At 43.9% G+C, this 11,861-nt stretch overlaps 1 protein-coding gene across 3 annotated transcripts; it reads right to left on the reverse strand.

The window, feature by feature from the left end:
- Positions 1 to 256: 256 nt before the first annotated feature.
- On the reverse strand, positions 257 to 10,607 carry LOC137850740 (gap junction beta-6 protein). Of its 3 annotated transcripts, none has more exons than XM_068671049.1 (3): positions 10,454 to 10,607; positions 10,141 to 10,222; positions 257 to 2,094 (listed from the first exon to the last, which is right to left on the reverse strand). In XM_068671049.1, the coding sequence occupies exon 3, from the start codon at positions 2,070 to 2,072 to the stop codon at positions 1,281 to 1,283; it is 792 nt and encodes a 263-aa protein (XP_068527150.1). In that variant the 5' UTR covers positions 2,073 to 2,094; positions 10,141 to 10,222; positions 10,454 to 10,607; the 3' UTR covers positions 257 to 1,280. The 3 variants fall into 3 exon arrangements, with proteins under 3 accessions (XP_068527150.1, XP_068527157.1, XP_068527167.1); XM_068671056.1 differs by having other exon boundaries at positions 10,505 to 10,553; XM_068671066.1 differs by lacking the exons at positions 10,141 to 10,222; positions 10,454 to 10,607 and adding an exon at positions 6,883 to 6,906.
- Positions 10,608 to 11,861: the final 1,254 nt, after the last annotated feature.

Consider the following 11,861-nt stretch of genomic DNA (forward strand, 5'->3'; position numbering starts at 1 on the left):
TTCCAGGATCCTTTATGTTCAACAGCACATCCCTCCCAAAACCACTTACCATCATACAGACAGGAGTTATACATTTCCCCCCTGTAGTAGAGGTACAACAGAATCTGGATATCAGCTCAGGCTTGGAAGGAGTGGTGTATGCCCATGTGTACTTTGTATGTAAAGTTCAAAAACAGAATCTTTCATAAACTGCTCAAGATTTCACTAGCAGTCACATGTAGCACTAGCAGTCACATATAGACTCTCATTTCATTGCCAAAGTTTAAAGTGTTTGCCTTTTATTAAGACTTTCTCCATTTCCAGTGTTTAAGATACTTTTCCATGTCTTTCCAACCAAAGAGGCCCTCATTTCATAACAGCACCAGTCTACCACACAAAAAAAAAACAAAACAAAAAAGTTCCATGATGTGATATAGCATAAAGAATTAAATACAGCTAAAACATTACAGAAAAACATGTGTAAGTGGAATATTTACATAAAATTATGTATGTTCCTATAAAACTGGCAGTATGCAATGAAGAGATTAATAAGAATACGTGTATCTTGTCTGCTAGATGCTTGAAGTGGGTCTACTCAGACTGCATCTAGTATTGCCATGCTGTTTTTCTGCATGACTTTGCACTCAGAACCTAGCTACCCCAATTATCCACTACCTGTGGTGGGTTTTCACACAGCTTCCCCCATAGCAGGGGCTATGCAGGTGCCTCAAGTTACCTGCCCAGACTCAAGCAGTGCTTGCAAAGCTGTAAAGATGTGGCCTAGCACCATCTTCTCTCTGTGAATATGGTATTGCAGGATTTACTTGCATAAGCCTACTAGTCAAAACATAGTCAATTACTTACTGTAACACCTTAAGTAACATGGAATCTTTACAAAAATATTTTAATTGTCAGTTTGCAAGTAAAAACTATCACTATAACAAAATATCTTGTAACATTAGAATGTCTATCTTGGAAAGAATTTTGTTCTTATTGCTGCTGCAGATACTTTACAGAAACTGTATCAGTGTGAAGGTATTAGGCAGTTTCCCGGTTGTCAGCTAGCTTGTAAGGATGTTCATAGGAAGATACACTTCTCTATTTAACCCTCATATAAATTTCACATGTTTAGGCTGCCCTGGCTTTTCTTTCCTCTCCCAAGAAGTGCATAATTGACACATGCTACTACATAGCAAAAAATCACACCCGATGTAAGTTGTTTAGTGTAACGAATTTCATTTGCAGCCTTTAGACAAAGAATATTTACTCCAAAAAGAGTAAGTACCAACACTGACACTACCTTAGCTACTTGTAAATCCTATAACTGTGTTCTGACAGCTATCAGATATTAGCTCATTCATTTCATTTTGCTTGGTTTCTTCTTTATTCTCATGGTTGGGGTGATGTTTTGCATTTCCAGCTTTTTTAGATCTCCTGAGAAAAAATTTTGTCAGTAAGTAACATAATTCAGCCACATTTAAAAGAATGCAAATGCTGGACACTGCAATCATGAAAATAGTAAACACTGTCTTTTCAGTAGGTCGAGAAACAAAGCAGTCTACCGTGTTGGGGCAGGGCCAAGCATTACATTTCATTAAGCGAGGCATTCGGAACCCATCATACATGAAATAAAATGCATACATGAAGACAGCTTCAAAGATCAGTCTGAAGAAGATGCTGCTAGTGTATGTCCACCACAGGGAACCCTCAATACGAAACCTCTGGCTCTTGATTTCTTCGATGTCCTTGTACTCGCATTTCTTGTCCCCCTTTCTGAACTGCCGTTTCTTCTCGTGCCTCCTGTAAGCTACGTGCATGGCCACCAGCAGCGCAGGAGTGGAGACAAAGATCAGCTGCAGGGCCCAGAGTCTGATGTGAGAGATAGGGAAAAAGTGGTCATAGCAAACATTTTTGCAACCAGGTTGCAGAGTGTTGCAGACAAAGTCATCTTGCTCATCTCCCCAGACTCTCTCTGCAGCCACGACCAAGATCATGATGCGGAAGATGAACAGGACCGTGAGCCATATCTTTCCGATGCTGGTGGAGTGTTTGTTTACACCTCCCAAAATGGTGTGCAGTGATCCCCAATCCATCTTCTTGTTTTAATCGTATGACCTAAGACAAAAAAAAAAAAAAACAGATTAATCAGGATGGGAAACAAACTCTATCAAGCATAGATTACATGTATAAAATAAAAGCATTGTACAATTGCAGTGCATTAACGGGCTGTGGTAACATCTTGTTGATAGAGTGGTCTTACCTATAAGCAAAGTGACACCATAACCACATTTCAGCTGGCTGTAATTCATTACATGATTACACAGATGGAATCAACTTCATCTAATTTCAACATGTATTCGGCAACGGAAAATATCCATTAGTTACATCAATGAGGAAAAATCAGGCACGGAAAATTGATGAAAATGGCCTTAAAAGCTACAACAGTGAGTTTTGATAGCAGTAATAAAGAATAAAAAACAACATCAGCATAACATCTACCTTTTGACTGAAGTGTAAGCAGTATGAGAAACTACTAGAGCCTCTGGAATTTTCAGGGTGTGGTGGGGAAGCTCTATTAAAGTTACAGAAAACTGAAGAAACGGGAAAACAAAACCTGTATGATCCATTATCATAAGAGAAGGACCTTGAGGAGCTGCTTCTACCTTACATGAGAAGGTCTGGATAACCTGATAACCTGCATTCCAAGTTTTTAAGGATGTGGCTGTTGAGCACTCTGCACTGTTAGTTGTAGAAGATATTGTAGAAGTAAATTCCACAATACCTTGAGGGAAATCTTGGTCATGATCCATCTTACCTTGAGGTGGGTGTTAAAATCAATATTATGAGATTTATCCCCAAATTGTGTTTCTCTCCATTAACTACAAAACATAGCCTTGAGTAACCAGTCAGAAGCAGAACTTCATTCTCCATGTGCAAGTGACTTTCCCTTATAACACTGACTGGAATAGGGGAGACATCTAAGAGGCTGGGAGAAAGCTGAAGTCAACATTTGAGAAGTTCAAACAAGCCAGCAGTAGCTCAGAGGCTCTTCAACAAAAGCAGAATTTCAGAGCACTGTAATGAGTTAAAGAATCACAGGATCACAGAATGGTTGAGGTTGGAAGGGACTTCTGAAGATCATCTAGTCCAACCCCCCTGCCAAGCAGGATCACCTAGAGCACCTTTCACCTTTGCCTCCCCCATGCCTCCCCAGGAACACCACAATTGTTTGTGGAAGCCAAGCAAATCCAGCCAACCATTCACAGAAAGCGTTAAGAGGCATTCCACACCTCCACCCCCTCCAAACAGATTTACAGAGAGGTAGTTTGCACGTTACTCTGAAATTAAGAAACCAACATTTCTTGTGCCCATCAGGCAGACACTTTAAAGGACTCATCAACCTCTGTTCCGAGCTGCCTTGTCAAGACATTTTTCAACTTTATGAATTCCATCACCTTCCAGAGGTCATCTTCCTTTGGAATTTACAGCACAGGGCACCAATAAAAAAAAAGCAAGCAACACATTTTCCAGGTTTTTGGAGAAAGGTCAGTAGCCACTGGTGCAAAGGCCACTGCAGTTATCACGTGATGTAGTTAAGATTTTTTCTTTTTTTAAATAACTCTGAGGTAAGTGTTGCACAAGGAATAAAATGAAGATATCTCTCTGGAACTATCTTCTGCATTACACTCCAATTTTGAACAATAGGAAAAGCCTTACTGCCTTCCAGCTGAATTATATACACCCTGTAAATCACATGCAATACAAAGCAAAGAATATGATAGCTCAGGCAAATTGAGGAAATTTAACCACGATATGAATACAAGGTCATTTTTACATGCTTATGCACACTGGAGTATAAGTCCTGCACAAAATGGGCACCATGTCAACTGTGGCATCACACACATTAAAACCCCATCATTTAAGTCTACCAGACTCCTTGCATTTCTTGTCTCAGCTGTCAGAAGAGTGCACAATGACCATCTCCTTACAACATGAAAGGCTGAGAAGCAGAACATGTGTACTCCCTCCTCATATTTCATGTGCTTTCCTTTATCGACATACACCAAAACTGCTGCCTTGCTGCTGTTGTCACTGATCTGCTTTAGCACAGCCCCACAAACCATTTGAAAGGCACTTAAAAAAAAAACAAAAACTGTGCATTGCAATGCATGGGGTAGACTGAGCAGTCAGTGGAGAAGAGTGGTTGAGGAAGCATCACTGCTGAGGACAGACTATATTATGAAACTACATCATCCACCGGACTTGTTCCATCTCCTTTGGGAGTATGTTGTGCTTCAATCCTAGCAAAAGGATATTTGTACCTGGACGTAGGCAGAAAAAGCCACTACACTTTGGAGAGGCAGTCTTTCTTCATCTGACCTGATTGGCAAGTAAAACAACCCTCAGGCTCATTGAGCCACTTCCTCTCTTTCCCCTCTGAAGTCTTTGCCTTTCATATCTGCCCAAACCTTCCCCTTCACCATTCCCACCCCTTTCCAAGTCCTCCAACTATCTCCCCTACTCCTCCTGCCACCGTCACGTTCTTCCTGCTGCTTGCAGAGCTAGTCACCAACCTTTGCCCCTCCTTGCCTTTGACTCAATTTTATGCCGGTGGGGAGGCATGTGACTTCTGAGACATTCGAGAGATTGATAGCAGCACTGATCATCAGATACTGCAACCAGTAAAACTCCTGAAGAGCAACACAGTTGAGATTGTAGGGCCATAGTCAGGCAGCCTGAATTCCAGCCAAGTACTCTGGAATCAGTGCTTCCTACTTCAAACACCTCTCAACAATGTAGTTTAGAGAATGTAATAAAGGCAATTCAGAAACTGCTCGCAATGCCCACCTTTTTCTCCAATAAAGAAACAGTGACAAAAGAAGAATTTAAGGTAACTCAGAATGGCCCTTCACACTATTAACCCATCGATGCAGATGGCTCCAGCTAGACATCCAGCTTGGGCTATCTGTAGCAATGCGATGGCTCATTTACTCCTAACTTACTCAAAAGCTAGGGTGTTGACTCACGATCAGAGGTTATCTTTCTTCCAAATACTTGCTTTCAAGAACATGTTACTAGGAAGTAAAATATTAACTGTCTGGCTGACCAAAGGAGAAGAAAGCAGGAAAGGTATTTCCCCTTAACGGATGCTAACTCTTATTTTCAGAGTCACTCCAGATACTATTTACATGTAGGCCAATCCACCTAAACATATACAAAAATTACAGGTTGCAGTCAGTGACTTACCTGCTTTGCTCATCCCAGAAGTAAAGCACGGTATAAGAATTAAGTTAGACGCACAAACTTGGGTGAAATTTGGACAAAAATAAATTGAGAGTATGGATTGGGAATGAAAATAAGAGAAGAAGGTGGGAAGAACAGAAGACAAGCTAGCAAAGCTGAGGAGCTAAGCATTTAATATAGCCTCATATGAAGATGCATTCTAAGTGTTACATTTTCTTAAAAAATAAATAAATAAAACTGGGCACAAAGATAAGCCTTTCCAGCTCTCAGCATAAATCACTCCCCTGTTGTCAGATGAACCTTCGGTTCCTCCATCTGAGAAATTAGAGGAGCAGGATAGTACAGCTGGCTGTTTCAGTAGGAGTTTAATGGTATCTCTAATGATCACTCTCAAGATCACCGTGCTCCACCAAAGACACCAAAGAGCTAGCAACGAAGGAAGTAGTTCTAGATGATCACACAACCCATGGAGAGGCACATGAACTGTAGCTCTCATCTTGCTGCTGTCTAGCCTATAACTGGACCCAAGCTTGTTAGGAGAAAAAAGCTTTAACTATTTCCCCAACTTCTGGGCAGGTCTTGAGCTCCATGCTGCCAGGACTAGACAGGTTACTACTTAAAATAACTCCTGTAAGTCTACACTAAACTGCAATCACAGCATTCTGCATACACCCACTGAAATCCCTACAATTCACAAGACCAAGGACAGATGCCTTTAAGCACCAGCATTTAGGAATACAGCTAGTTAGCAGATGCTTCCCCCCCACACTCTCTTAAGAACTGTTACACTGAGAAATCATTAGTCAATGGTTAAAGCCATGGCTTCAGCATACACAGTTTAGAAGTACAGCAAAGGTGAAAACAACGTAAAATACATTATTAAGAGTACCAAGAGTCACCAGTTTGGTGTGACACTGCCACTTTCCATAGTGCCTCCAGATACAGATATAAGATCAGTAGTCTACAAAGAAATGTCACTTTATTCAACATAGGAATGCATTAGCTGAGATAAACTTTAAGCAAAAAAGCACTCACTGGTCTTGGCCAGAGAGGTAACTCAGATGCCTGAGAGTGGCAGTTCCAGCACAATTTCATCCAAGAAGAAAGCTTTGGAACATCTGATCTGCTTCAGATAAAAGGTAAAAGCTATTTTATGGCCCACAGACACAAGGTAAAAGCTATTTTATGGCCCACGTTCACACAAGAACGTATTACTGTTTGTTGAGGTACAACACCTGTTTAACAGCTCTGCTGATACAATCTTCCCTTCAGGTCTTGATCTAGACAGTTAGGTTGGAAGCACCAGTGAGCAGAGGGGCTGCCACCAGCACCAAAGTGCCTTACAGCTGTCTCCTATCCAAATCTGAGAACAGCCAAATCTGGATTTCAGCAGCTTGTTATCAGCATAACCTAGGCTCTGTGTTTGCAGAGCGAAGTTATTTGTAAGCAAGAGTGCAAGTGTGAAGATTATTATGTTGTTGAGTTAGTTCTGGTGCTGTACTGAAAACAAAACACAAAGTATTACCAGGACAGATCCCAGGAAGCTCTTAATAAGAAGATATTTAACTTCTTCCAGAGGCAGCACCCTTTTATCTCACCACGAAAGGCTGGCACAGCAACCACAGCCCTTAGCTGCCAACTCCCAGACCACCTACTTACCTTTAAGTCTGTGCCATGCCTCAGTTTCCCAGACACCAAGTGGGATAACAGCCTCACTATCTCACAGGGTTGGTCTGCCGTGCCCCACTACAACTGTGGGCTGCACAGATTCATACTTCATTATCAGTGCACTGAGACAAATAAGTAACAGATAAGTAACCAGCTTCAAGTTGAAGCACAGAGCTTAAATCCGTTCAGCATGTTCCCACTGCTGAAGAACACAGCTCCCCACATTGCTATAGCTTCAATGTGGAGTACACACTGTAAGATGCAGCTCCAATCTAGAGACTGTCAAACCAAAATCCTTTCATTTCACTATTAAACTTCCAGCTATTTTAATTTTACAGCAGGGTATTCAGAATGTTCCAGCTGCGTGCTCCTGAAGTGTCAACAGCTCTACTTTTTTACTAAGAAGTAGAGTAAGTATCAAAAGAACAGCCTAACAGTCACAAAAGCCTGCGAAATTTTCTCTAGTAGCTCCTAAACTTTCTTCTGAACACCTATCTGCAGATCACAGTGGAAACTGGAGAGCAACAGAAGAGCCAGGACAGACAGGAGTTACAGTTTATCTGATTTGACACAGGAGCAGGCAAGGACTAATCAGGAACAGGAAACCTCTGACAGCTGCAGGTCTGAACACAGCAAGCATTGTACATTTCTTCTACTCAAGTTTATGGCAACAGGATGCATATTTTGCTCTAAGCCTCCTGTAAAACCCAGAAATAGCCTTTAACACAACAAATTATGACCCCACACACATGCAGTTAAGTGTTAAAAACATTGCTAAGTAATTATCAACATTTAAGGGCTCCGCTCCACACCGATTGCCGCGTTAAGCCTGTCCCATGTTCATGCCCTTACAGACTTTAAGCCATTTCCCAAGCACGTTCAGAAACATGTGTAGCTCCTCCTCCAGCCCACTACTGTAAATTAAATCGAGAATTAGCATCCTCCAAAGCATCTCTGCACAAGATTCACTCCGCTTGTGGAAAAATGGGCATCAGAAAAACCAGTCGTGCCTGAAGGCATAGCACGGCAGAAGAATTCCAACTGGAATTCGGCCCGTCAGCCATTTCTGAAGGAAAGGTTGGCAGGGAAAGACAGCTTAAAACTTCTTGCTTCAAGAAGAACTCAAATTCCTGAGAATCATTTCTTTACTGATGTTGGCACCCTATTTCCCCATTTTTAAAGAACATCTTTGGTGCACTATGCCTTGCTCCCAGTCATGAAAATAGCAGCATTATTTGCAGAGATTTTTTTTTTTAAAAACTAGTTATTTAATTCTTATTCCTTCTCCCCCACCCGAGGCAAACATCCAATATTCCCCTCTACAAATTCGCCATGCATTGGCAAGTTACTGTCTGTCACACACAAAGCTTGCACCCTTTCAGAAATACAGAATAAGTTTATATACGTGATGATTTTATACTGCAGACTAGTTTTTCTTTGAATGGGTATTTTGTTAGTATCTCTTTTCACAAAAACAGAGATAGAAATCCAGCTTTTCCTTTAAAAACATCTATTACAGGAAGAACCATGCATGAGGTCAGGAATAGAATCAGTTTTCAACTTTCTTTTAGCTATTAATAGATGTGTGTTTTTTTTTTCTCCCCACTCCTTTTGTTTTGACAGCACTTTATCTTTCCTCATGTATCATCACTTCAGACTTTTCTTTACGCAAAAGACTGTTTAGTCAGGCAAGACTCAGTTCTCCTTTTAGATAAGTTATCCGTCATCACAGCAATTAAAAGCAGTGACAAACAGAAGGAAAAACAGCAGAAGAAAAACAAAAAATCAATCCATGCTCCTGTTTGCTGAAGCTTCTCAAACCACTTCTTTCACTGAAACTGTTCACAGGAACACCAAGAAGAAAAACCCAACTTATAAAGTGTCCTTTATACTGACAAAGTCAACTGAATGAATGAAATGCTTTTTAGAATAACTTAAACCACAAATTGCTGCTAGTTTACCATCTGTATTTTTTCACTGTATACTTACTTTTCGTAAAAATTAAATGAGGCCACCCAAATAATCTGTCTGGGTTAGACTTCAAGTGATGCAAAACAACAACATGGGCAGAGGCCCAAGCTTCAGAAACCTGAGACAACTAGCCCCATCAGGAAAGAAATGAATATTTCCTGAGATGTATCTCAATTCATGACTTTTTATTGTTCTGTTTTTAGTCTCTGATATGTAGTCCTTCTACCAATGAAGAGACTAACAGTTCTGGGGACTGAAGTCCTGATGGATGTGCTCTAAAAGGAACAATCTCACAGCTTTGTAAGCATGCTGTAAATCTCACCTAGAAAAATACACTGTAAACCCCAGCTGGCATATGGAGGTGTCTCTTCTAACCTTACCGCAGAAGGCTGAGGCTTGAGCCACCACTGTCTTGTCCTCAGCTGTCTGTCTCTACATATGTCTGCACACCTTTCTGCCTGCTGCTTTTCCTACCTTACTTCAGGTCAAACCTCTCAGCAAGCAGGGTTTCCAGGCTGATCATCAAGGGAAGCTAGAAACTACGTTAACTTCACTAACACAAACAAGGATGATACTGTATTTTGTTCTACTGTTAGCTCAGCACACATACATATGTTGTGGTAAACACAAATACAAACCAGACCGAAACCCATATACCACTGCAAACAAACCACACTCAGCAGCAAGCTTGCTGGTGATCGAAGTCAGAGAGCCAGGGTTTAAAAAGAGCACACTGAAGACAAAAGGCAACTTCCTTCTTTCAGCCCTCTGCCTGCTCTCAGAATATTTCCGTGTTGTCTGGTAAAATGTAATAGAGCGCAAGACAAAAATACATCCCTATGTGGTGGTGGTGGGGGAATAAGAAGTAAATAAATGAAGAAAGGGATTCTTCTTACTCCTCTTATCTCTTCAACACAAGAGATAAGAGGAGTAACACCTAGGAAAGCCCAGTGACAGGAAAAACAGCCGTACGCTGAATGCCACCCAAAAGCAGCCGAGTACCATCCGCTTCAGCGTGCCAAGTAAGCACTCCTGCTCTTACTCCAACACGTCTCTTGAGTTTTATGGAAACAGCACTTGAGCACTCAGTCCTGGCACGATCCCGTCCACCCCGACACCCAGAGATGGGTTTATTTCTGACTCAAGCCTCTCATTTCCTACCCCGCTGTGATTCTGAGGAATGCTTGCCGTGTGTGCCCAGGTGCTCTGCCGGCTGCCCTGATGCAAGCTGTTTGTCTCGGTGCAGCTCTCGGCAGGTATAGGTGTGTCGCGAATTACCTGTAATTGCGGAAGCCTTTAGCTCGCTCGGGGTTGGAGCCGGCCGGGTGCTTCACATAACGTGCTCGCCGAGAGCTGCTGACTGAAAATTGGGGGGAAAAAGAGAGAAAAAAAGAGGTTTAAGGAACTCAGGAGCACGCTGAAACTGAGGAAGGGAAGAAGCTGAGGGGAGCCCGGGCAGCGCCTCAGGGCTCGGGGCCGGGCTGAGGCGGCTCCCGGCCCCTCACCGGGCGGCCCCGGCCCTCGCCTCACGGAGGGCACCGCGGAGCCGCCCCCCCGGCGGCCGGCCCCAGCTCCCCCCCTCGCCCCTCACCTGCCCCGGGGGTGCCCGCAGAGGGAGAGGAGCGCCCCGGGAGCCCCCTACCCCGTTCTGGGCTCGGCTGCGGGTCCGGCGGTGTCAGCGGAGCGGCCGGTGCCCGGCTCACCGCCCCGCGGCTCTGAGGTCCCTCCCCGCTCACCTGCCGCCGCTTTTAACCCGCCCCGAGCCCGCCTCCGCCCGCCGGGGCCGGGCCGGGGAGCGGGGCCGGGGCCGGGGCCTGGGCATGGGGGCGCCCGGCCGCGCGGCGGGGCCCGGCTCTGAGGGGGCTCTCCCGTGTCCCTGCCCCGCTCCGTCCCCCGCCCCGTGCTCTGCCTCGTCAAACCCAGGCCTTTACTTATGAAAATCATTACAAAATGACTGGCAAACGGCAGCCGAAAAGCCCAGAGCCGCTGGCTTTCCGAGGTTTGTCCTAAAAGGTGATTGAAATGCTACAGCAGCACCCGAGAAGCCTGCAGGCTTCCAGCGGGCTGCAGATCTGTGTCACTCCAAGACCTACTTTGCAGAGTTTTCTGTTTCCAAGGCATACAGTTGCTGAGGAAACACTTCAGTTTCTTAACCTTTGGGTTCAAAAATCCCTGCCTGAAACTTGGAGTTCTCCATCTTGCACGCATGCACGTCGAACTAGATGAATGGTTTCTAGTCCTCCACCTAAATTTCTGCAGAAAACATACAGCACAGTAGTACGTTTCCTCAGGGTTTGGACATGTGTTTGCACTTGGTTAGGGTACTGGTATAAGGGTTCAGATGGCAAACCACTTCCAGCTGAATCCTTCTGTCTTTTATTTCCACTTCCTAGAATAATAAAGTAAATAAATAAATCGAAAATCTTTTGCAAAAGTCAATAGTTTATTTGATCACATGCTCAGGTTTAAGAGGTAGAAGTGTCTGGCACAAATAACTCAATCCTGACATTCGAAGGAAAAGTGCCGTCAGCTCTGGTTCAATCACCCCCTGTCTCTGTGGCACTCATCCTTCATCCTCGCACTTCGCTCCACACAACCTGCATGGTAGAACCACAGGGAAATTCATGTTGGAGGGGATCTCAGGAGGTCTCTAGCCTGACCTCCTGGTCTGAGCAGGATCAGCAATTCCTTCAGACCACTCAGCCATTACTCAGCATCTGCAGGGGCTCGGTGCTTGCACCAGCTGGAGTCGGGTCACTGCCACATCTGCAGGACCGGGCCCAAGATACATGATGCTGCGCTGAGCTAGACAGGCATAAATACCTCAGGCCTGAGTCTTCCGTCGCTCACTGCCTTCTGTGGAAGTTGTGCATTCAGACGACGTTCAAGGTTCACGCATATAGCGCGTACGAGGAAGGGAGGTGCCTCAGGACCTGGCCATGTGGCTGTACTTTGTGAAAGGGAAGCCCACCTCTCCGTGTAAGAAAAACTTTGGAGGA

This window comes from Anas acuta, chromosome 1 (assembly GCF_963932015.1).
Source record: "Anas acuta chromosome 1, bAnaAcu1.1, whole genome shotgun sequence".
NCBI lineage: Eukaryota > Metazoa > Chordata > Aves > Anseriformes > Anatidae > Anas > Anas acuta.

What these genes read in the sequence shown, in the direction of transcription:
- LOC137850740 (XM_068671049.1), bottom strand. Translation starts at nt 2,072, where the DNA reads ATGGATTGGGGATCACTGCACACCATTTTGGGAGGTGTAAACAAACAC.